Here is a 25810-nt window from a genome sequence, read left to right on the forward strand (position 1 = left end):
GTACGGGCGGGGGGAAGAAAGGATCGAGAGCAGCCCTGCCGAGAGGAACTTGGGGGTGCTGGTGGATGAAAAGCTGGACGTGAGCTCGCAATGTGTGCTGGCAGCCCAGAAGGCCAACCGTACTCTGGGCTGCATTGGGAGAAGCATGGCCAGCAGGGCGAGGGAGGTGATTCTGCCCCTCTACTCTGCTCTGGTGAGGCCTCACCTGGAATACTGCGTCCAGCTCTGGAGCCCTCAGCACAAGAAAGATATGGAAGTGTTGGAGCGGGTCCAGAGGAGGGCCACAAAAATGATCCGAGGGCTGGAGCACCTCTCCTATGAGGACAGGCTGAGGGAGTTGGGCTTGTTTAGCCTGGAGAAGAGAAGGCTGCAGGGAGACCTGATTGCGGCCTTTCAGTACCTAAAGGGGGCCTATAGGAAAGATGGGGAAAATCTTTTAGTAGGGCCAGCTGTGTCAGGACAAGGGGTAATGGTTTTAAACTGAACCAGGGTAGGTTTAGGCTAGATATAAGGAAGAAATTCTTTACAATGGGGGTGGTAAACACTGGAATGGGTTGCCCAGAGAGGCAGTGGAGGCGCCATCCCTGGAAGCATTCAAGGCCAGGTTGGACGGGACTCTGAGCAACCTGATCTAGTTAGCAGTGTCCCTGCTCCCTGCAGGGGGGTTGGGCTAGATGACCTCTAGGGGTCCCTTCCAACCCCAAACATTCTGTGATTCAAATCTCTTCATCTGATAAAACTGGAGTTCGTTGCCATGAGAAATAAAGGCATCTGGTACGCAGCAATACCGGTGTAATAAGAGGTGTACACAGCAGCCTAAAGCTTCCCTAGTGCTCCATTAAATAAGCAAATAATAAATGTGTCTTTCTTTTAAAGGGGGGGAAGCTCTTAAAGGTTTGAATAATTAAATTATTCAAAGCAGAAATTCAACTTGAAGGATACTCGCCACACACAGAATGACTGGTTGGGCCTGGTTGCGTTCTTTTCCCCTGTCAAATCCCCAACCTCTGACCTTATATTCAAAAGGTTGTCTTGTTTACGGGACTTCTAAGTTGCTTTCTGGGTAGGTTTTCCTGTAAAAGGATCATAAAGATTTGATAAATAAGGCTTTAAAGCTTCTTGTTGCTCCTTCCAGAAAGGAACTGACAGACCCCTGAAAGTTAGAGACCTTAAATAAACTTCAGTGAGAAAGTCTTTTGTATAGATGAATCTCTACTTTCAGCACAGAGGAAAAGTTTGTTAGTGAAATATGTCCTTTACAGCGCTCTGTCTGCTATACGACATCTCAAAATTCAGGCTAAGCTGGGGACAGCTTCATGACCAATTCAGAGGTGTGACTGAGGTCAGGCTTACATGACGCTGAATTCTTTTTCTTCATTCAGGTTTTAAAGAAATCAGTAAATAACTTATTTAAATCTGGCTTCTTGTTTGACTTTGCTAAGCTATACTAGGTTAGTTTGCCATGAGGCATGTTCTAGGGATATCAGAAGGAAGGCTTTTGGAGGTTGTGCCAGGTTTATTGCTAAGCCCAGGATCTTGTTCCATGTGACAGGGTTTGGTCGGCAATGTAAGGATCTTGTTTCATGGGAACAGTTCATTTAGCAGCTTATGTTGGAATTTAAAAGCATCTTTACTGTTTTTAATGCAGTCATCTGGTAGCATCCAAGAGAGTTGTTAGCATTTCAGTAGATAATTGCTCATAAGTAGAGGCTCTTCAGACACTTAGATGTTGTTAGATCACACAAAAAGCTTAATAATTTCCACTCTGGAACGTGTGGTTTTTTGATTCTGTTATGTCATATTACTTCGTCCTTAAGAGTGAAAAGCTGTTGGAAAAAAAGTTTTCCATCCCACTGAAAGCTGCTGCTCTTGTATGTATAATCTACTATTGAGGTCTCTGGATTCATTTGTGCTTTTGGACTTGTGTGCCTTTGGTCAGATTAGGGCGGAGGATAATAGCTATGGAAAGTATCTTCTTCAGCCTCACCTTTAGATAAGAGGGACTTCCCTGTTCCTGGCTTTCTCTTTAAGCATACCAGTATTTTCTAATATTTGCAAGAGATGATGGCAACACATGTTTAGTAATTGTGTGAGAAGGCAAACCTTTTTAGGCCATTGAAGCTACTTAAGCAAAAACTGTCCTTGTGTTCATGTGGATTATTTTGGAACCAGCCAAAGAAACCTGGTTTCCTGGGACCTTTTGAATTTTTGACTCTTACACTTTCTGAGGCAGGGGCTCTAAGATGCATTGCAAAACCTGCCTTGGAATCTTTACTCTTGCTGTTGGTGGAAATAGTTTGGGTAAAAAATAAAACATTTGCTTTTAAGGAAGAGGGAGGCTTGTCACGTTAACGAGAAATCAGTCCATTTTAAAAGACCCAGCATATTCACATAATAAACTTAATTGTGACTGATTTCCCTGTTATGTTCCTTTCTAGAGTTTAATATTTGTGTGTGCATCTGTGTGGTAACTGAGCTAATTGCTAGTCTCTGGTGTTGACAAATCTGTGTGATGCACTGGATACCCACTTAAATTTGGTAGACAATTACTGAGGCAAGATGTGCTGGAGCATTCCTGTGGTCTCCTTGCATGTTTTTCCTAATGTGTGCCAGATTAAGTTCAATCAGTCAGTGTAACAATTACATGGATATACTTTACTTTCAGCAAAATAAATAATTGCAACTAGGAGTTTGTGCTTGACTAGGGGAGGGAGGATTGATAAATCACTCAGTAGATTGAGTTTTACTACTTGATTTCTTTTTAGGTACAGAGTGTTTTGAAACCCAGTCACCATAAGGATGGGCAGGAGCTTAATGCTTTGCTGAATGCCCCTCACATGCAGGTAAAACAAAATGGAGCTTCTAATCTATGGGATGTATTTCTTGATGCAAAAAAAAAGTTATACTGAAAACAGCAAATGTTTTGGGCTGACTGGGCAAGGATGGGTTTTATTCTTCAACTCTGCAAGTCTCTTTGTTTTTCTAGGATGAGAAGTTTCCAATTTCCAGCAACTAATGGAAACTTCTAATCAACTGTAGTGCTTGATTGTATTCAGCCCTTGCTACATTTCTACAATGTATTACAGCATAATTTGCACATAAACAATGTAGCAGTAGATCAGAAGGGTCAGGGCAACACATGAGCTGCATTGCTTATCTATGGGGGGTTTTTTGACAGCTGTTTCATGCTTGCCATAGGGTGAATAATGGAAATTTTGTTCTGTGGTGATGTAAATCCATGAGTATTTTTCACCGTAGGAACTTCTTATGCCTGTATCTTCAGTCACATACTTAGTAAATCAATATCTGTGGGTTTTAGGAAGGAGAAGCTGTAAGTACAGTCACAATTGTGTGTTCAGAATTGCTTTTTTATTCTTTGTCAAGGTTTGGCTTGAAAGGAAAGATTTGGAAAGTATGTAGCAGTAGGTGCTATATAGCTGTGATAAATGATCTTTTTTTTTTATTGCTTGAGTAAGTTTGCAGTGTTCCGTAACCTGCAAAGACTATTCATGTTGCAGAATTTCATTGAACTCTACTTTGAATACATATAAAGTGTGAAATTTTCTGTAACTGAGCTGATTTTGTTTAACACTAGGCACTTTTACTGGCTCATGATAAAGTTGCTGAACAAGAAATGCAACCAGAGCCTGTGACAGATGAAAAAATTTATGAAAATGTTGGCGTGTACGGAGGCGAGACAGTTAAAATAGTTCGCATTGAGAAAGCTCGGGATATTCCATTGGTAAGTACTGATACTCACTCAGTTGCATATAAAGGAGATACGCTTTTTTTGTCCTTTGAAGATTGCTGTGCAAGTTTTGGAATTTGAATGTGGAGGTAATGTTTAACTTTTGAACACTCTCCCCTCCCTCTGAAATGAGAAATAGTCACAGACGATAAACTTGTGTGTATTTTCATATAGTAGTAGCCGTACTACCATTTAGAATCTGTACAACTTTTGTCAGCTTGGGTTTGGACAGGACTTCTTGATGGAAGTCACTGAGTCACTGTCGCAAGCTTTGCTGCAGGGGAGCTTACGGCCTTGTGCCAACCACATTTTTTTTTTTTTTTATTTTTTATTTTTTTTTAGCAACTCTCAACTTCTATTTTGCATCTTTCAAATAAGTGCTCCCTTAGGAAAACATTGTTTTAAAAATCACAAATCTTACGGTATGGGAGCAATTCAATTCTTCAACCTTTAGTGAAGCTTAAAGAAATTAAGCAATAGGGTTTTTAAACTGGAGCATTGGGTGTGTGCATCGGAGCTGCTACTTGCATTGTCTTTCAATATAGAAATGTTTTTCCAATGGCTTGGAATATAAACAATAGATGGCTTTGAGTATCATACATGTAATAAATTCAGAATGTGTTACTATTACGCAGGGTGCTACTGTTCGCAATGAAATGGATTCTGTTATCATTAGTCGAATAGTGAAAGGAGGTGCTGCAGAGAAGAGTGGGCTGTTACACGAAGGGGACGAAGTTCTGGAGATTAATGGCATTGAGATTCGTGGAAAAGATGTTAATGAAGTTTTTGACTTGTTGGTGAGTTGAACACTTCTTTTTTTCCCTGAAAAAAATACTCATAAGACTGAAGTCTGTTAGCTCTGCTCATCATTTGTACTCATATTTAGCATTAGTTTAAAAGTATCTTCCTTCAGATAGCTAGTGTTTATATGTGGATAGCCATTTCAAGTTTCCTTTCTGATGCGTAGTATGATACTAGTAAGCGTAATGGCAGTTATCTGCAAGTATGAAGCCTGCAGTGTGAAGTGGAAGCCAAGTTATCTGCAAGTATGAAGCCAAGTATGAAGTGGAAGAGTCAAGCTATCATCTTGAGACTTGCTTTTAATGATTTATAAGAAAAACTTTGTTCAGCTCTGAAAAGCCGTGATTTTTCATCTTTGTCTCTGGTTGAGTCTGCAATTGATAAATGTGTGGCTGTGTGATTGTGGTAGCATCTGGCTGGGATGGAGGTAATTTTTTCTGCTGTGTTTTAGGCTGGTTTTAGACTGGAACAGTGTTAATAAGGCACCAATGTTTTAGTTATTGCTGAACAGTGCCTGCACAGTGTCAAGGCCTTCTCTGTTTCTCACTCTGTCCCCTGCCCGCAAGTAGGCTGGGGGTGAGCAAGAGGTTGGAGGGGACACAGCTGGGGCAGCTGACCCAAAATGACCGCAGTGATATATCATGCCATATAACATCATGCTAAGCAATAATACATGGGTGGTGAGTGATTGTTTTTGCATCACATGTTGGGTTGGGGTTTTTTCCCTTCACTTGGTAAACTGCCTTTACCTTGACCCGTGAGTTTTTCTTGCTTTTGGTCTGATTTTCCCCCCACCTCCATCCTGCTGGGGAAGGGGATTGAGTGAGGAGCTGGTGGGTGCTTAGCCACTGGCCAGACTTAACCCACCACAAATTGTATCACACAGGACCTTTACATGACTAGACTTAAAAAAACTTTCCCTCCTGATAAACATCCTTTTGTCTAGCAGTTTACCAGCATAGACATTTTTCTGTTTATTACACTTTTACCATTCATGACAAAATTATACATCAGTTCAAAAGCAGCTAGTCAAAACAACAGGCAAGAAATCCATCAGGAACTAGTAAATGTAGAGGTACACTCTCTCAAATGCCCTGTGAGGTACAATGTCAAAAGCTGGGAATTGCCAGTATTTTCTGTTGCCCAGTATTGCTCTTTTCTCATACTTTTCCCTGGCACCTGCTGTTGATAAGTGTCCAAGATGAGACACCTGGAACCTGAATGTGAATCTTTGGTCTGATTGCAGCAGGCAAGACCATTCTGCCGAAGTGAAAACAGATGAAAATGACTATTTTTTTTTTAAATTAATTTATAACTTTGATACAATACATTCAGAACATCCACTAACACTTATTTAATAGGGTCTTTGGGAAAAACTGAGAAATATATTTAGTAAATCTTTGAACTACTTAGTAGAGCTATGCTCTATAATACAAATCAAAATCAGGACAAAGGACCTGGGTTCTGCTGTAGATTGCATTATTGCAGGAAGAAAAGGCAGCAATATCCATGAACAATGGATGAAGCTGTCTCATGCTACAGTAAGACTGTAGCTTTTAATGGACAATTTGCACCTTTAGTTGGAATTCTTTTCTGAAATTTGCTGTTAAAATTTTTCAGCTAATGTGTGGAATGAAGTCAAGTAGAGAGAAGTAGAGGCAGAAGTGTGGGGTTTTGGGGGGTTTTTTTAAAGATTATTATAGTTATTTGAAAAGCCTTCAATCTCCACGTGTGTTTTGGATCAGAGATATCTGATATTCTTCATGCTCTGTAATTGCGTCCATTGCCATCCATATTTTTTTTAAAAGCTGTATTTAGCAAAGTCCTGTGCTTCTAAAAAGTGTTTTGTAGATGCTTGGCAGATAATTCAACTCTGGCAGTACAGTTCTCTGTAGAAAGCTTGCAGCTTGTTCTGTTCTTGAGCAGCTCCTGCAAGATTTAAAACCACACCTAAAACCAAATTACTTGCTGGGGAAAAAAAAAAAAAACCAAACAACTAACGTGTTTTTAATACATTTTTTAAATCATTAATTTAAAATATTTTTCATTCTTTGAATGTTGTCTCTTTTATTTTGTAATGTGGAAGTGAAGTTCTAAAATGCTTCAGTACCCAAAAATCACTTAAAACAAGCACAGGAGGAGCAAATTACTTTCCTTCTTAATTTTGCCTCACCACTTGCTACTCAATGATAATAAACTGCCTGTGACTTCAGACGAGACTGTTCACACAATCACCGTGAAATTCTGTGCATTTCTTGTGGAACTATGCATGCTGACTGAAAGTCATGGATTTTCCTTTCTTGCAGCCTAATCATGTTATGCTCAGTTATGGTTACTTTATTTAAGCCTCGGGTCTGAATTTCTTTGAGATACATGCAAACACTTGGGTTTTATGCAACATAAATTGTTGTGTTACAGTTCATGGAATAATGTATAGGAAGTGAGACTCACATAGACCTTGTCACGCATTGGCACTTGGATTTTATCTAGATATTCATTATGTGTACAAACACACTCTGTATACAAGAGTATGCAAACAAGTAAGAATTCTTTAAAGCTAGGACATTTGTTATGTTCTTAGGGTGATTGCAATATTGATATTAAGTATTTTACAGATGCAGAATTTGAGTTTGTTAGTTAAATTTTTAAATGATTTTGTATACTTTAATAATCTTAACAGCATAAAATCATAGTAGAAATATTTAGATTTGAAAACGCTGTTCCACTTAAGCAATTTTAGGAAAATAATTTTTTTTTCTTCACAGCATAGATCCACTTGTTGATATTTTTTCACCAGAACAAGAGAATATTATTATCCATTTCTCCTAAGTCTCTGCTTGACAGAACTACAGCTGCTCCATTTCAAATAGAAATAATTTGTATAATCAAGAATGACAGGCTTTTAAAATCTGAATATTGCCATTTGGCTTTCTAGCCTGTCACTGAATCACTGCATCTGTGTGTGTACTGTATCTTTTAAACCAGTTAAGGGGTAGATTATGTGCCGCTAGGAACTGCCTTTTATGGGAATTCTTGAAGCATTTTCTAAAATATGTTACTTATTAAAATTCTTAACCTTAAGCCATATTTCGATACTGTATATGAAGAGTCTATTTTTTGTCTCAGGCTGACATGCATGGTACTCTGACCTTTGTATTGATACCCAGTCAGCAGAGCAAGCCACCTCCTGCGAAGGAGACAGTTGTAAGTAGTTCTACATAAGTTCTTGAGCTTGGTGATACATACCTTGTTTTTCCAGTAATGCGTAGCAAGTTCTTCTGTAGGTCATTTACATTGTGGAACAATCCCAAAACTTAATAGTCTAAATTGGTTTAATTGTTACCAGACTAACTCCTGAATTACTATTTAAAATGATTCATGGTGTAAAGCTGAAACTCGTAGTATGATTTTAACTCTGTTTCTAAAATAGTAAGAAATTATAAAAGTAGTACTGCCTGTGCTTCTGAAATTCTATTTTGAAATTCTCAATTTCTCTTTATTTATATAAATATATTAAAAAAAAAATTGGATTGCTGGAACTTGCAAATATGCTTTAGGAGGAAAAGTTTGTATACTGGAAACTTTGTTCATTCTCTTTTTAGCTAACATTCTTTTCTTGAAACAGCTTTAACAGCTTGAAGGAAAGAATGCACAGATTTATATCACAGCCAAACAAAAACACTACTGGTTGGTGACAAAGTAAAATATTTTACAAGTGAAACTTCACCTGAATTACTAGCCCAGAAAATAGGTTTCAATCTGTATTTATTAGGTATTTTAAACAAATCAGAATATCTCTGATACTTTTTGAATGCAAAGAACTTAAATCAGTAGCTCAAGGGTTTTTGCCTCCTAGAATGGTGAGGAAATTGCATAGACTTTAGAATTAACAAGAATTAAATTCAGGCCTTCAGCCTAGCACAACTGTGCATTTTCCATCACTAAGCTAGGTAATCATTCCATTCCAGTATCTCCTGTATGCCCCAGATAAAGTTTCCATTTTATAAGATCTTGGTGGTTTTATATATCGGAGCTCCACTGCAGTCACAGGAAGATGGGGTGTAATTCTTCACAAGTCACAGGGTTTTATTCCTCTGTTTCTACATTTGATCTTCCACAGATACATGTCAAAGCGCATTTTGACTATGATCCCTCTGATGACCCTTATGTCCCCTGCCGAGAGTTAGGCCTATCTTTTCAAAAGGGAGATATACTCCATGTGATCAGCCAAGAAGATCCAAACTGGTGGCAGGCTTACAGAGATGGAGATGAAGATAACCAGCCATTGGCAGGCCTTATCCCAGGTAACAAAAGCTCTAGAAAAATCTTGACAGCCAGTTCTTTCCATAGCTGTAGGGGCAATATTCTGGTTTTCAAAGACTCGTATACACTTAAATATCCATTGCCTTAAACATCAGTGACTTTGAATCTTTTGCAGCAGAGCGTACTGTTGGTTATGTTGACCTTTTAGAGGCATCTCCATATATAGATGTTAAATGCACAGTAAAGCTACCACTTCCACTGCAGTTCACATTTCAACATCTGCTCTCCTCTTCCTTTACTCTTCCACCTTGGGGACTCTGTGGATTCAGAGTTCCCTCTGCTGGCTACGGCAGAAACGTGGGACTTCAGCCTGCTTGTTCTCTGGAGATGAGAGGAGCTGTTAGGTTTCTTAATATATCAAGTAGTGTATTTGAAAAACATGGGGGGGTTGTAGTCTCTTATGTGTGTCTTCACTTAGCAAAGAGCTTCGGTTACTTGTAACAGTCATGCTTCTTTTCTAACTGTTGGGGGCCTTTGAGTAATAGGGTTTTCAGACATGGGAGTCAGTATATAATTTTTTGCATTGAGATATATACTGCGCTTTAGCCCCCTAAAGATCTGCTGATCTGTTAAACCCAGTGAACAAAAAGACTTCTCAAATTCCATAGAATATCACACTCTTACTTTATGACATTGGAGTAAGTTGAGAGGAGCACTGATTTAAATACAGGCTAATCTTTTTCAAGCAGAGGTTCAAAAGATTTAGTATAAATAGAACAAGTTTAACAAACAAAAATTAGAAAACCATATCATCATAGTGGGGAAACGTAGTCTTTCCAGAAGTTTCAGCTTTCCAGGCAGAACTGTCCAGAATAGTACAAATGCTCTGCAAGCCTTGATGAATATTTTTTCAAAGCAATAAGCAAACTTTGCAGCAATTCTAGTTTCTCTTTTTAAATTTTCATTCCTCTCTTTAAATCTCTTATGTCATATTCTACTAGAACCTTCAGAGATGTAAAAGCTTGGGAAAAAAGTAAAATGAGTAAGTCATTACAAAAAAAAAAGTATGGAAATGGTTTCTAAACATTAACTGCTTTTGTACTTTGTTTTTTTGAAATGCATTCAGGAAAAAGTTTTCAGCAACAAAGAGAAGCAATGAAGCAAACCATAGAAGAAGACAAGGAGCCAGAAAAATCAGGTTGGATATTTGCTTCCCAAGGGGAAAAAAAACCCAAAAAAAAACCCCTCTTATAGAGGTGGTAATTAGTAATATCTGGAACCTTGTTATTGTACAGTTGTAGAAAAATCTTCCATTTTTTGTAATACAAGTGGGATGATTCTTTGACATTATTCATGTAAATACAGGTCTGAATTTAGCACTTCATTGTATAAATCACATGGTTTCTTCATAACTGTGTGCAATGTAATTGGGATGATGTAGGGGAATTTGGAAAGCTCCTTTTTTCTTAAAGAATTTTATCTGCCATGACTCAGTTGAAGTCCTTGACATGCAACATATTCTTAATACATACCAAACTGTTGTAGTGAACTGAAGAATATTATGCCTTTTCAGAACTGCACCATAAGTTCTCCACTTTAAAGATCCAGTTAGTGGGTGGGATAGGAAGCTTTTTACTGTATGGGTATTTGATTCTGGTGATTCTTATTTTGCTTAGGAAAACTCTGGTGCGCGAAGAAAAACAAAAAGAAACGGAAAAAGGTTTTATACAATGCAAATAAAAATGATGGTAAGCAACATCTTTTGTACCATGTGCACTTAGAAGCAACTACAAAAGATTCCATAAATAGCCTCGTGAAAAGAATGCTGAAATTCAGGGTATGATGTTAGAAATACTGCCTGATGGTGTTCTTTTCAGGAGCGGTAGTATGGTTTGTAGTAGTATTTAGTGAAAGATTGTAAAAGAGGTGGCAGAATTTTTAGGGTCATTTAGCGTCTTTAATAAATACCAGATGATAGGAGTAAAAAAAAACAGATAGCTTTTTAGGCATGGAAGCACTCTTAATTTTACAACTATGAACCAATTTATTGTGGGTTTGTAATATCATCTCATTTTGCATAATTACATTTAGTAAATGGAAACTTTCTCCACGGAGAGTTTGTAAGCTATTTCTACTACATTCTTGCAAAAGTACTTTGGGATTGGGATGATGATTTTTGTTGTTGTTGGACAAATGATGTTAGTTTTGTACTAGAAAACTTGTTCCTTGGCAAGAAAGTTGTTTCCTGAGTTTATGCTACTACTTATATCAGTAGTAAGTGAAAACAGATTTTCTTTCTTCAGAAAGGGGAAAAAAAGCCAACATACATCTTACTGGGCAAGCGATGATCTTTGGGGTTCTGTTGCTTTGGTGACTGCAGTTATGTGCTGGGCAGAGAGTCAGGAGCTGCCCGAAACTTGATAGCACATGACAGGCAATGCATATAACTAGCAGTAAAATATGTTGTGACTATTTTGTTGTTTCTCTCTCAAGATTATGACAATGAGGAAATTTTGACCTATGAGGAAATGTCACTGTATCATCAGCCAGCAAATAGGAAACGGCCTATTGTACTGATCGGCCCACAGAACTGCGGCCAAAATGAATTGCGGCAGCGACTTATGAATAACGAAGTGGATCGCTTTGCCTCTGCAGTTCCCCGTAAGTTTGATGGGCAGATAAGATTGCTTATTCTAAACATTGTCTGCAGACAAATCCTCTTGTGTTGAAAATAGCAATTAGGAGTTTGAGGGTTTTGAGCAGGGTATAATCAGCTCTTGGATAAAGGACAAATCATGTTTTATCTTGTGTGGCAAAAAGGAGCTTTGGTGAGTCAGTGCAAATCCAGTGTCCCACCACAGTGTTACAGAGGCATTATTAAGACATGAATAAAATTGGAGTGAGTTACGGAAGTTTAAAAGAGAAACTGGTACATGGGTCAAAGAATTTTTAACCTAGAGATACACTACATAAACTTAAATTTAGGTGGCTTTAGTGCCTTCCTAAACCGCTTATATTTCAATGAATTTTATATTTTTAATGTCTAATGCACTCTGAGTTAAGTTTACAAACAGCTTAATATAACTTGTTATAAACAACTAATAGATGTTTTCATATCCAGAACGCAGCTGCACAGGTTGAAATTACTTCTTCCCTTGTTTACTTTTTTTTTTCCCCTCTAGATAATGTAAATAAGATCTCTGCATGTAGGTTCAGCCTTTGGCAACTTAATCTGTCCAGGGATATTTTTTATTTATCCTTGGTTAGCGATATCTCTCCTAAGAGAAACACTTCTCTTCAGTTCTACATGTGTATCACTATCTCAATTTCTTTTTTGTTGCTCTTGTTTGTAGATACTACTCGGAGCAGGCGAGAGACTGAAGTAGCCGGCAGGGATTACCATTTCATTTCCCGACAGGCATTTGAGAGTGACATAGCTGCAGGGAAGTTCATTGAATATGGAGAGTTTGAAAAGAACCTCTATGGTACTAGCATAGACTCCGTGCGGCAAGTAATCAACTCTGGCAAGATATGCCTTTTAAATCTTCATACCCAGGTACGGCAAAGCTGTTGGCTGTTGTATTTTAATTGTAGAAACTACTGGGAAAATCTAAAGAGCTGTATCTGGCTTATATAAAATTAGTCTGGTTTCGAGATCAATTTTCATGTTTATTCCAAATTTTCTTTCAGTGGTGTTCAGTTAACTCTTATCTAGAGTGTTATGAATACAGCCTTCTTGTTCCTTCTTTGGAAATATACAGATCTTTATCTGTGCTGAAGGCAATAGGGGCCTTGGTTTCCAGATATGTAAAGCTGGTGAGAGCTATCTGAATTGAAAAATTAATTAAGATTAAGTTTTCTATTTTCTAATTGCTCTGAGGTTTTTGAAGATGGAGAGCAAGTTGTTCATGACTACACTTGGAAACTGCATTTGGGAATGTTTATGCAGTTCCATAACAAGACAGGATTAAAGTACATCACATCAACGATACTGAAAAGCTCTTTAGCTATGACCTTTTGATTATGGAGGAAGAAGAGAGAAACGATGCATACAGACCTTAACTTGGAAATTTAGTCAAATGTGGGAAGAGGCAGAGTCCTGGAACACAGCCCATTTCTAATACATACAATATGTATGAGCTTTACTGCTGTTACAGATGCTGCAAAAGAAGCCCTAAAACTCAGACACATCAGTAAAGTCTGGTAGTGTTGAAGCTATAATTAGCCATCACCGATTGGGACCGTGCAATACTACTAGACTAGCTCATGGGTATCCTAAAGCATGTGATAAGTTGAAAATTCATAACACTTCGAAAATTGATTTAATTCTGTGGTTATAAAAATGTATCTGAGACAAGTTGGTTGTCCCAAGATACATAGAAGGAACCTTTTGGGAAAGTCGAACTACAGTTTGGTTCTTTTTATTCCTTATCTCTTAATATAATTGTAACCTGCCAAAAAAATATGCTAAGCATACAGTAGTAGTGCATCTGATACCTTGTATTTTAATCTTCAAAACAGAAAAGGTTAAACTGTAGTATTTAAGGTAAACTGTAGTATTTAAAGATTCTTTTCTTTGTTAAAAGCTGATACTGTTCCTTAGCATTGTAAGGAAACTTACTTCAGTGCAGATGACTCTTTTTTTTTTTTTTTTTTTTTTTTTTTTTTTTTTTTTTTGCTTTTGGATACGAAAATACATGTTCTTTCAGTTTAATTGTTAAGAATGTTCTTCAACAAAAGTAAATGGGTTCCATGAAGCTGAAAAATGTTGGAATATCTGTTTTGTAGGAAATGGTGACTGGACTCATGCGTGATGGTGATAACACTGTTATGATTAATTATGCTGCTGTTAATATATTGTACAATTGTCATTGTCTTTGAGGAGTATATTATCAATTATAGCATGTGAATAATGCATTATTACATGACCTTTCCATGTGTGGAACTGTTAAATACTTAATAAATCCTATTCCTGCAGTCGCTGAAGACACTACGTAATTCTGACTTGAAGCCATACATTATATTTGTTGCACCACCTTCACAAGAGAGATTACGTGCTTTATTGGCCAAAGAAGGGAAAAACCCAAAGGTAATGTGTCTAAGGCTTCTTCTGAAACCATGCTGCTTTTTATTTATAGATCTGGTATGCTTTTGGTAAACAAATTTCTATACTCTTTGTTTGGAATTGGGAGATGGTAATGGTACTGACAATAAATGGGAAGCGTTGTAGTTGAGATCTGTGTGCTCCAGGTTAGTAGGCAGACCATACTAAGGGAAGGGCTCAGGATGCTTTCGTTTAACGGATTGAGAGAGGTATGAGGCAATGGAATCCACTGCTAATTTAATAATCCTGGGGCACAGTGCCTCAATTGTGCTCCCTGCATTTGGGTACAAAAATACGAACCTTTATTTCAAAACTGTGGAAAACCCAACTTTGTCTTCAAATAAACCCGCAAGTAATTCTAGGGAGCAAAGGATTATTGTTTGTCTTTTGAGAACTTATCTTCCCTTGGAAAAGCATTTAGTTGAAAATGTATTCCAGAACTCTTCAGATATAGGATCAGTTCTCATGTTTCAACCAGACTCATGTCAAGATCTCAGCTTATCCAGTTCAGATCATTTAGTTAATGAGAAGTTACTGCTGTAGAACAGATTTGAAACCCATAGATTAAACCAGGATGTCTGAAAGCTCAGAAAAGGTCCTTGTCAGTTTATGAGATACCAAGCGCTTATTGCTAGGATAATGAAATATGTTGACCTTCAGCTTGTTAACTGAAATATACCCTACAGTGGCTGGTGGGAGCACTTTGCCACCACAGTATCTTCAGAGTACTATTTGAACATAATGCAGTTCATACTGAGGAAGAACAGTCTTCCCAGCATAACTTAAAGGGACTCCTGATACGGCTGGGTCAGGAATTGTACCTTGCTGTGTTCTTACGACTGTGTTGTTTTGCTCTCCTTGTTTGGTGCAAGGGTGATATATTGTCTGGATGTAAGATCTAAAAGTCCATTAAAAGTCCAAGTCTTAAACCAGAGATTTTTCTTTTTTTGTTTTTTTTTTTTTTTTTTTAATTTACCTGAGTCAAATATAATCATAGTCTTTAAAGGGGCACGTTTCCTCCTTCATGGTTATGCAATGAATGAAACTTAATTTTACATAAACACTTCATCTTATGTATGTCCTGGTCTTTTTTATTTTAGTAATCAAGGAATTTATTTGCAATAAAAATTAATATACTGTTATTGGTGTTAAACTATGCCTGTTTTCTTTCTGATTAATCGTATTGGAGTTGTATTTATTTCGGTTGGGTAAATGCTACTGTGTTAAACCCCTTCCCCTGATAAAGGGTGTTTCTTCCTGAAGTCCCTTTTGAAAATACCCTCCGTAGAAAATTAGCTGAAATTATACTTGAATAAAATAAAAATATATATTAATAAGTATAACAAAGACAAGCTGCAGAAGAGAAAAGCAAACACACTTTTAGAATCCAAGTGTAAAAAAATTCTGAAGTAAACCAAACAATTTCTACTTTTCCATTTGCGTCATTTATCTGCATCTGCAATATTGTTGCTTTTGACATACTCCCTTCCAGCTCCCAAATCATGTTCCCCATTTTTCTTCAATGTCATTTACCTGATGCTATGGTGATTCGATAGCCTTAAACGTGTAGCTCTCACTGTGGTTCTCACTGCTGTTTGTTGGTGAAAATATTTCAATGCCAGCTGTTGCTTTTGGCTGTTTGGTGTTTGTAGTGCTTCATCTTCAGAGGAGTGTTGTGTTGTTCTACACCATTCAAACTTACTCTCATGCTGTCTCTGCCATCTCCAGTCTTTTTTCAGAAGGGTAATGGGCTTAGCAACACAGATTTTTTTTTTTTTTCAGAAACATGTTGTAACAGCTTCAGCAAGACAAGTGTCATAAAATGAGCAGTGCTAGGTCTTCTTCATTTTCTTCAGTCTGGGACAGTTACCTACTGGTTTGCCACTTATGGCCAATCAGAAAGGATTGTCATGAGTGCCCTTAGCTTTCAAATATGTATCATGGTTCAGTGTTATTGTAAACTTTTCAATAGCTGGTAGCAATACCATGAAAACTTGTGTAAAAGACTTTTCTGAGTAGAGTTGTTACCTTTCCCTAGTCTGTTGTGGGGGGACTTACATACACTAATTCTCTGGTTTTGATTGCAGCCAGAAGAGCTGAGAGAAATCATAGAGAAGACGAGGGAGATGGAACAGAACAATGGCCACTACTTTGACACAGCAATTGTGAATTCTGATCTTGATAAGGCGTATCAAGAGTTACTTCGGTTAATAAACAAACTTGACACAGAACCACAGTGGGTGCCTTCTACCTGGCTACGATGAGAGAGCAATTCCAAGGGACAAACAGACTTCAGTCTAGTAATCTTTCCAAGGAGATTGTGTGTAGGTCTGCCCAGTTCTAGTATAAACGTGTGAGCTCTAGACTTCAGTGGCTGCGTCCTTTGCCAGTGAAATTGCGTATTACTGAAAAAATACGCTGATCAGCTTGTGAGCCAATTTAACTGATCTGAAGATTGTCAAAGTTTCCTTTCTCTGTGGTCTAGAAATGGAGACCTTGTACTAAATTCGAAAGCTTTAGATAGATTTTTTCTAGCAACTACTTTTACACATAAATCCACCTTTTTTATGTAGAATCACCCTTATGAAATCAAAGATTTTAAGTGTGTGTGTGTATATACAGTCCATGCTGTCACATAGTTATAAATATGAATGTTATTTAACACTTAACTTAATGACTTTGTGGGACATGATGGTAGTTCAGGAACATAATTCTACAGATCATTGGGCAGAGAAATAATCTACACGTGAAAAACCTTTAATATTACAGAAATCTCTCCTGTTCAAAAAAAAAAAAAAATTCACAGAATGAAGATGCCGCTCTGGTCTGGAGCTGCCCTGTGAGGCTTGAGTTAATATTTTAATTCTGAAACATTCCACTTTCTAATAGCACTGTATTTGGAAAATGTGTATAATGTAAATATTTCAATCCTTGTGTCTTTTTAGTCAGACTTTTTAAATCAGATTTGACTGCACATTAATTTTAGGTCCAATCAAAGATGAATATTATATTGGTCTTTTTAGATGTGATATTTTTAAGGAATTTTCTTTACTGATTGGAGCCACTGTTTTCCACAGATCTGTAGAGATATTTAGAAAGGCAGAGATTATATTTTTGCGAAAAATATATAGTTATAAGACATGCTGCTTAAAAGTCAACTTAAGTTCTCGTGTTTTATAACAGAATACTGACTAAAATAGACTGATGTGCTGAACATTGGAAAGTAGTGGGGTTTTTTAATCTCTGCAAATGGTTCATCTTGTGGCTGTTGGTTTAATGGATAACTAACTGGAATTAAGATAGCCAAATGTAGCTACTGTGTTATAAATGAGCATTGTAATTCACTAGCCAACACGTTGTCCTGCATTTGCTGAGTACTGCAGTGAAAGTATGTGTAAAACACTGGTAACTGACTGAGAAGTCACAAGAAAGGGGAATATTTGTAATGGTTAAAAGAAACAAAAAAACTTGAAACAAGTGAACACAAGGGAAGGTCTGACTGTATCCGAGTGCGTTCTGCAAAGCAGATTGGAACATCTCTGCATCCTCAAATGATTCTGAGCTGTGAAGGTTTAACTACTAAGGCTTTGCATCTGCAGTAGGGCTGTTCTATCACTGAAGCTAACTGAGTAATACTATCTTGGCTGGTTTGGTTTTGGGTAGCACGAAGAACCTTGACTGTGAATCTCTCTTAATTTTAGCCATAGTGATTCTTTGTTCCTACAGGTAAAACACTGGAGTTAGGTCAATGTGTAGTTCACTCCTGTCTAATGTTGAAGGATGAAAAAGTAGTTGACCTTTTCCATTCTGTCTCACATATGTTCTTTCTTCAGATGTTAATGGAACAAATTCACACCCATAGTTAAATAGAGAGTTTGAAGTATTGAGCAGATATAAAGAAAATGTCAGATAACTATCCTAGTTACTGAACAGACATTCAGTACATTTTTGTATTGAAAAATGGAAGCGTAGAGTGCATTCCTGTCGTCTTAGAAAGCAAAATTATTTGCTGGTTTAATTAGTATTTAGAGCTGAAAAGCAATTAAGCAATTAGTGGGGATAAGTAATGACCCTTCACAAAGAAAAAGGGTTGGATACTTTGATATCTTTAGTTAATTCATTGTTAGAAATAATAATGTGCTAGCTGTTGGCCTAAGGGCTGGGATATTCAAAATAATGGCTTTTTGCCTCACATTGCAGGCACGTTCTCAGTTTAATCCCTAGTTTATGACAACTACAATGTTCAGGTATATTGGATAGTCATAGATGACAAAATATTGTTTCAATTCTACCCTTTTTTAAGAAAGATGATTGTAGATGTATTAGGCCGTTTGGTATTGACAGTTTCGTAGTTGGACAAGAAGGTGGAAAGGAGTAAAATGTGTTCATTAAGGGCAACCTAGCTCAGCTACGTAGGTACTGTCCAAATTCTTGCAGTCACAATCAGCTCAAGATGGTTGCTGAACCCCCTTAGGTATTCAGTGTTCATAGATGGCATCAGTCACAGTAAATCATGCCATTAATGTATTTGACTATTGTTTGTCTCCCAGTTTTTCTGAAGTGGTGTACAGAAGCCAGTTTTATACAAATAAGCTTTTGAATGTAGACTTAAGAATGTGGCTTGAAGTTCAGCTCTAATCTCTTAATTCCTAAGGCACACAGTACTTCCTGACATCCATGTAGAGAGGTGCTATGGTGGTTTATAACCAGTGTTAGCTACCTGGCTGTCCATCTGCTGCCAGTTTGGTCCTGGAACTACCTGGTGTAAGAAATTATTCTGCCTTCTTTAACGAAGAATGTGTGTTAATTCCCTTGAGAGGAAAAGAGACTATGCAAACTTCACTGGTGAGACCCTTCAACCTTATCACAGGCTTTGTAGTGAGCTGTATCAGACTGAAACAAGGGTATCTGCATTTTTACCAGTCCAGATTTAATTAAAAATAAATATTAGCTGAATTGCATAAAAGAATTGTTGAATGTAATTATATGTGACTTTTTAAAATGTAAGATGGGGGTTTAATGCCTTAAATAATTAAGGTAACTTTACTGAGACCTGTGGTTAGCCCCGCATTGTACTTTTATACATGTATCTGCACTCTGTATTTTGAGACATCATGAACTGCACACTAATGTAAAAATGTAAAATATTTCTAGATTTAAAATAAATCACTGTACAATTTTACTTCTTGTAGTGGATCTTGGGAGTCTTCTTTCTGCCATTTTGCTGAATGTGTGAAAGATGCTGTGACCCATCAGCACCGTAGAGGATGTTCTCTGTTCCTTCTGACACCATGCGTCCAGTGGGAGAGGTAACCACATGTCCTCAGATCTACAGATGTCTCTTTCAAGCTGAACCTGTATCTTACAACAGAGTATGGACTTACTATTCAGCTGTGCTGCCTTCAGCTTCAGAAGAGAAAAGAAATGGCCTTGTGTTTCATACAATTATAAAATTACTTTTTAAAGGTCTTAATAGGAATTAATTTCCTTGCACTTACCCTGCATCTGCAGTTAAGTGCTGGATCATGTTTAAAACAAGATGCTTACCTTGAAGAGACTAGTAGTACTAGAGACAACATACTAGTATTACTGCTATGGTGTGTGTTCAGTTTGCCAATTGCGAACCAATGTCTTTAGGAAAACAGCGCTTCAGACTGAGCAGCATTCAGTGATGGCCTCTCTTATCAGCCACTCTCCTAGGCACCCCTAATCAGCAAAGGACATGGAGAATCACAGCAAGGAGGGACTACTGTACATTCAGCCCTGCTTTGCTGGCCATCCTACTGGTTGCAATGAAGATCTGGAGCAACACGTAGCTGGGTGTTTGTGTCAGGAGGGAGCCGCTTCTCCTTGATTACTTACCCAAAGCAGTAAAGGTTAAGTCAACATGGGCACAGGCTGAAAATAGATGTGCCAGTGCAGATTCTAAGTTGGGGGTATGGGATGAAGTGAAGGTTTTATTTTTAAATCAACATGACAAGCTGTTAAGACCAGCACCACCTAGCAAATTGAGCCAGACACCAGATACTTAACACCTAAAATTTTTACTTGTTTTTAGCACAGACAGTACACAAGTTGGCAGAACCTCTAATTAAAACCATAGATGTTTTAGGCCAATGGTAACAATCGTGCAACAGAAATAAATCACAGAAGACTGTGGATTTCATCAACACGTTAGAAAACTGGAGTTGCCTTTACTGACATTTGACTTCAGCTGTGCCAAGACCTGCTTTAAGCAACTTGAACATCATTAGCAGTTCAGCAGTAATTACATGCATCTCCCTCCCTAAATAACATTTTCCTCTGCTTGCACTAGGCAGGGGAGCAATTAAAGAGGAATCTGATGAGGCAAAAACCACAGCTATGGACAGTCACTCCTACTAAGTGAAGAAACAGGCTGAACATGCAATAGAAAGCTTTCCTGATAGTAAAGCACCTGAATCATACCTCCTTTTCCTCCTATGCTGCAGTCAAGTTCCCAGATTTCTAATCTCCCAGGAGAAATCCACAGTCCATTCAACTCAAGACTTACACACCAACGGAGAAGCCACATAAGTATCATTGAGGCAACATGTCCTGAATGATATTGCAAATGGACATTCTGTATTCTGGGTCCCTGGCTCCATATACAACTGTGCTGGGTTACTCAAAGAGAAGGTCTTCATCCTTCTCTTCTGCTAAGAGATTGGCTGGTTCACGTTCCCCACCAGCAGCCCTCCACAGCTCCCGATCTTTCTCAGATTTTTCTTTCAATACTTTTTTCTTTTCCTGGATTTTCTTTAACCTGTGAAGAAAAACGTAGTTTATCTGTGAAACAAATCTGTTTTCATGAAATGGACTAGCAGCAAAGATGCTGTAGAACTTGGGTGTGATAAACCTGCCTGAAGAAGTTCCCCAGGAAGTGAAAATCCTGTAACAAATATCAAAAGGCTTTTATTGCTAGCTGCTGCCATTGAAAAACTTCATCTCTGCAGATTAACTAATTTCTCCATCCAAATTTTAAATTACATTCTTGTAAACACTGCATTATACTACTCTGCTTTTCTTTAAGGAAGTTAATTCTCCTTTAGTTCATTTCAGGTTTGACATTTTTGCTTCAGGAAGCCCAGAACACTGACCTTTAAGGACACCTTTGCCATAAAGTACCTCAGTGTACTGTATCCCATCACTCCCTCCGGAAGAATGATAACGACAGCTACATACAACCTCGTGGTAGGGATTAATTTGTAAATTTCAGTCAAGTAATTGCAGATCTCCAAGTGCCCAGCTCTGGAAACTCAGTGTGCAGTAAGAACCAGGTTATGTTTAGCAGTGTTTCCTGCTGGATTTGGTGAATACTTCTCGTAAGTCCCTTCTGAGGAATGGTCTAGTCTTATTTTAGATACTTACCTGTAGAATTCCTCTCGTTCTCGTTCATCCAGTTCTGTAACGATGTAAGAAAGAGTATGCTCGATCCTGGGAATAATCACTAAAAAAAAAAATAGAAATAAGGAAGTTATTGGGCTACTGTTATGTTAGACAGGAAGTCAACTAACGCAGTGCACAGATGGTTGTTTAAAGTAGGTCTAGTAATTCTTTTGGCTAGGGGAAATTTACATATCTTTCATGGAAGATCATACTACTTCATTATGGACAAGTACACAAAACTGTTTTCTTCAGTAAGTCCAGGACTAAACTAGGACTCTGAACATCACAGAATCTCCCATAGCACGTTCTTTTGAAAGAGGCAACGGAATTGGTAAGCACTGATCCCTGATTGTTCATAAAGTTCTTTTTCCCCATGGAAGTGGTTAAAAAAAAACCTGCAAGAGGTGAGCAAGATTTGAATTACAACTGTGTTCTTCCATCACATTTTTTTCAGAAACTTCCATTCAATATAGCATTTTACTCACAGAATTATGATCTCTGTTTGAAAAAGCCATCATGAAAGCAAATATTCAACTATAACACCATCACAAGGGAAGAGGTAAGGTATTAAACAAAGCTTTAACACCCAACTGGGCAAGCTATGTGTCAATCACTTTTTGAAAGGAGAAAGCTGTTACCAGCACTACAAAAGTTATTTGGAAAGCTGCAGAGGAAACCTTTTTCTGCAGTCAAATTTTTAAAGTGATAAGCTGCAGATAAGGCGTGCATATTCAAAGGAACAAGTCTATGAAAAACAGTACTGAAAAGGACAGTTTAGAATCATGTAGTGAAGTAAGTTATTGCATATGTGCAAAGATGATTAAATCTGAGCTACCAACAACTCAGAAAGGAACTTGAAATAATCAAAGCACCCTGGATACTGCAGCAAAAGGAATCACAGCAATATTGTGCATAGGTAGTACTTAAGAAACTGTGAGAAATAAATTTACAAACGAGAACATGAAGGATAAGGAATTCATATGAAAGAGAAATACCAGAGTATTGACATTAGGACCGTTCCATTTCCTGTAATACAAACCTGAGCAGGTTACCAGGATTTCTCTCTAGATCCCTTGTCTGCAATCCCATCCAAACTAAACAAAAAGTCACCAGCTCTCCACTGGACACTGCCATTACAGTTTTAGAAGTTGTTATGCTAGCTGTTAGAACACATTAATACATAGAAACATCCTGTCTTTTGTTTCTAGTCAACAGACTTGACCAAGTAAGTCTAAGTCACTAGCAGAGGCGCCAGGATGTGTTTGTGAAATCTCTGTTCTATAGGTTCTCAATACAACTTCCTGATTACTTTCTCATGATTGCATATTCATTTATCTCTGCGTACTCCAGTCCATTCCACTGGGCTTTTAATTTTTGTTCTTACTTGCAATATGCTTCATTGTAATGCTTTCTGAAGAGTTCTTGAACTGGTTAGAAATCCTACTAACAAGAAAGCAGTCAAAAGAAGAGTGGCTTTCATGAACCTGCTCCTCATCTTGCAAGGAGACAGGAAAATATTATGCATCCCAAATGGAAAAATACTCACCGTGTTCAATTGCATTCACTCGTCTGTTTGTTATTTTAATGGCTTCATCCAAAGTAACAAAGGATGTCTGATGGAATGGGATTAAATAATTAATACATACTAAGACAAATTCAGCATCTCCATCAATTCTATACACAAAAACAACCAGCACTTGCAAGCCAAAGCCAAGTCTATAATGCAGCTTTGCAGACTACATTCTTGATAGAAGCAGAATTTTTTCTACTGATGTCAGTAGCACACTGAACACTGCACATTAGCAGTTCCAAATACCAAATCCCCAAAGAAAGTTTCTTCTTAGGATGAAGGAATAAGGACTTCTTTGAAGCAGTAATATAGCTCTGTTTCATGGCTGGAAAAGGTTTGCAACTTTGTACAGCACTGGGACTGAAAGAGTACAGTACAGCTCAAGGTATTAAGCTGCAATCACTGAGACTACGTTACTTTCATTTCAGAACAGTGAGAAACTAACTATCCCCTTCTTTTTTAACTCCCACCAACCTGTAAGGAGGCCAGTTCCACAAGCAGCTCCACAGCTTTGGCATAGTTCCTCTTCAGCTTAGCCAGCTGTTCTCCACCTCTGGCTAAGCCAGTCAGTTCATAGCCTGAAGAAGAAAAAAAAAAAAAATCAAATAATATTTGTTGCTATTGCTGCTACGGTGTTTTCTTACCATATAAAAATTAGTACTTTACAAACTACAGGGATGCAGACAGCTCAGCAAGTGACAAGCTAAAGCTTTTGCCCATTAACAAATTGTCTTTATAATGGTTTCTCTTACTACAGATCATTGTGCATGTCCGCAGTAAGACCTACGAGTCTCAAAACCTGGTAATTCAAGACAAGCCTTCTCGTCTGAACAACTCATTGATTTAGGAAATTGAAATCCACTATAGTCCCTAATAATCTCTCCATATCACAGGACCAGGACAAAGCATCATAGAGGAAGTAAGTACACCTATGCCTATGATGTAAACTGACTTAAAGAGGAAGACATGACATGACAAGTATTTTTGTATTAGCATAGAATAGCTGTAAGTACATGTAAGAGAGAAAATATTTGATTTGTACTTACTGTCCCCTCCTTCCTGGTAATGCTCAAAAACTGGCAAGGTTACACCTGACAAAAAAGAACAAGAATGTGTGCAAGAGACATAAAGGGTTATAGATAATAATAAAGTGCAACTCACTTTTACCCTAGTTGCTTCTAATACAGTACGTAAGCTCAGAAGCTTTGTTTCCAAAACCTTTCTGTATAGCTTGGAACCATTAAGTCATGCTGGTTCTGACATCCTAACATGGAACTTCAGAATTGTATTGAGATCACAGAGATCTAGACATATGAAAAAGTCAGGAAAGTATTCAGGTTTATTCAGTGTTTGGTTTCATTATGTTTCTGTTTAGTAATGTATTCCTTGTGCTTAAGGAATATTTTAAGCATTCAATCCTGATTTATCGTTTTTGTTTTCTTCATAGACAATTATTGATATTTAATTTCCTGAAACTTATTTGATTTTTGATACTTAATTTCCTGATCTATTTTTCAGTAAATATCTATGGAAGTTATGCTTTGTCCGAAGATCTAGGAATTGAACTGCAGTTTACGCACACTCATTTAATCAGAGGTAAATAAATAAATTTAAAAACTACATGCTGTATGTGAAAAAAACAGCAAATTACAAGTGTTCCTGCTGTTAGATGAATAAAACAGATAGAGAAGAGGAGACAGTGTTTGGATACATTCCTGTGTATTTCAGAGTCTCCTCCCACAATTCCCTTAAGAGTTGAAATACTCATAGTCTGGAAAGGAGTCACCTGCTACATTGTCTTTTTTAACTCTGATCTTGACTTGAGCTTTGTTCACGTTTTGGATCACAGTGGTACTGTAAGGAAGAAAACATACACGTTAATCAGGAAAGCTGAAATGGTTCATTAAGTCATCATTATATACAAGACGAAGTAGTTATCAAATAGCTGTAAAAATTTGGAATTGTCTTCAGCTCAGTTCTCTAAGCAATTCATTGCACAGACTTCAAAGCTAACATAGAAGCTTTGAAAGAAACAGGTTTCCAGCAATGTTTGGAAATGTAAAAGATGCTGAGTCTGTGAAAAGTAACTTTAGAAATGTCTTAGACCAATTGTACAAAGCATAGCTAAAAACTAGCCAGTTATCTGGCAAATTACTTTAAAATATTTTAATAACATTGAGTCTAATCAATCTGTGAGGCTTTTTTCCCCAATAAAATTGAAGGAATTTCAAGGCTTTAATGCAGACCAAGGCCACCACATTTTGTTCATTTGAGTTTGTATGCATTTGTTCTTTCAGAACATTTATGCATTTGTTTACCCACTAACTCTACCATATTAACAACCTTAAGCTTGTACAACAATTTATCCTGAAGAATTCTAACGTGTCTTAGGGTCTTCCAAGAACAGGTCGCTATAGTCAACTCTTCTCCTGAAGTACAGTTTGCTTACAGGGTGGAATCTTTCTATTCATAGCTAAACACTGCAACTGGTTAGGACAGGAAACAGCACAAGTGAAAGGGCAAAAAGACTTTTCTCCAGCAGCACACGGATTACTGATCACTTAGTTCTTCCCCATTAATTGGTAGTACCATCAGCTGAATCATTAACACTTCCCTAACTTTATTCCATAAAATCTACACACATCTGAATGTATTACACAAACACCCTAGTGAGAACTGTAATTTATTAAAATACAATTAAAAAAAAATCCTACTGGAGGAAAAAGATTGTTTCCCCTCTCACATACAGCCCTCAGTAGCCCTAGTGAGACAAGAGGTCAATGAGCTAGGAGGCTAGAACAATTAGTAAAATTTCTGTATGACTTACTGGGAGAAAATAACACACGTTACATCCAGCCCTCACATTCACATGAAAGATCAAAATAATAAATAGCCCAATACTCTACTATAAATTCTT

The 25810-nt window shown here is 37.5% G+C and overlaps 2 protein-coding genes across 2 annotated transcripts in view; one reads left to right on the forward strand and one right to left on the reverse strand.

The window, feature by feature from the left end:
• MPP5 (membrane palmitoylated protein 5) overlaps nt 1–21240 on the forward strand; it is a 41551-nt gene extending 20311 nt beyond the window's left edge. The window contains exons 4-15 of the mRNA XM_035889807.1: nt 2766–2843; nt 3596–3742; nt 4384–4545; nt 7676–7753; nt 8670–8853; nt 9939–10010; nt 10489–10560; nt 11306–11473; nt 12166–12368; nt 13791–13901; nt 16004–18642; nt 21229–21240. Of these exons, the coding sequence (XP_035745700.1) occupies nt 2766–2843; nt 3596–3742; nt 4384–4545; nt 7676–7753; nt 8670–8853; nt 9939–10010; nt 10489–10560; nt 11306–11473; nt 12166–12368; nt 13791–13901; nt 16004–16180 (1452 nt within the window). The 3' untranslated portion in view covers nt 16181–18642; nt 21229–21240. The remainder of the gene's footprint in view (nt 1–2765; nt 2844–3595; nt 3743–4383; nt 4546–7675; nt 7754–8669; nt 8854–9938; nt 10011–10488; nt 10561–11305; nt 11474–12165; nt 12369–13790; nt 13902–16003; nt 18643–21228) is intronic.
• Nucleotides 19114–25810, reverse strand: part of ATP6V1D (ATPase H+ transporting V1 subunit D) — a 9674-nt gene continuing 2977 nt past the window's right edge. Inside the window, exons 3-8 of the mRNA XM_009634175.2 lie at nt 24680–24747; nt 23940–23984; nt 23368–23471; nt 22870–22936; nt 21306–21384; nt 19114–20700 (exon numbers count right to left, since the gene is read on the reverse strand). Coding sequence (XP_009632470.1) covers nt 20559–20700; nt 21306–21384; nt 22870–22936; nt 23368–23471; nt 23940–23984; nt 24680–24747 — 505 coding nt within the window. The 3' untranslated portion in view covers nt 19114–20558. The remainder of the gene's footprint in view (nt 20701–21305; nt 21385–22869; nt 22937–23367; nt 23472–23939; nt 23985–24679; nt 24748–25810) is intronic.

The sequence above is a fragment of the Egretta garzetta genome, unplaced genomic scaffold (assembly GCF_000687185.1).
Source record: "Egretta garzetta isolate BGI_Z169 unplaced genomic scaffold, ASM68718v1 scaffold2, whole genome shotgun sequence".
In the NCBI taxonomy this organism is placed as follows: Eukaryota; Metazoa; Chordata; class Aves; order Pelecaniformes; family Ardeidae; genus Egretta; species Egretta garzetta.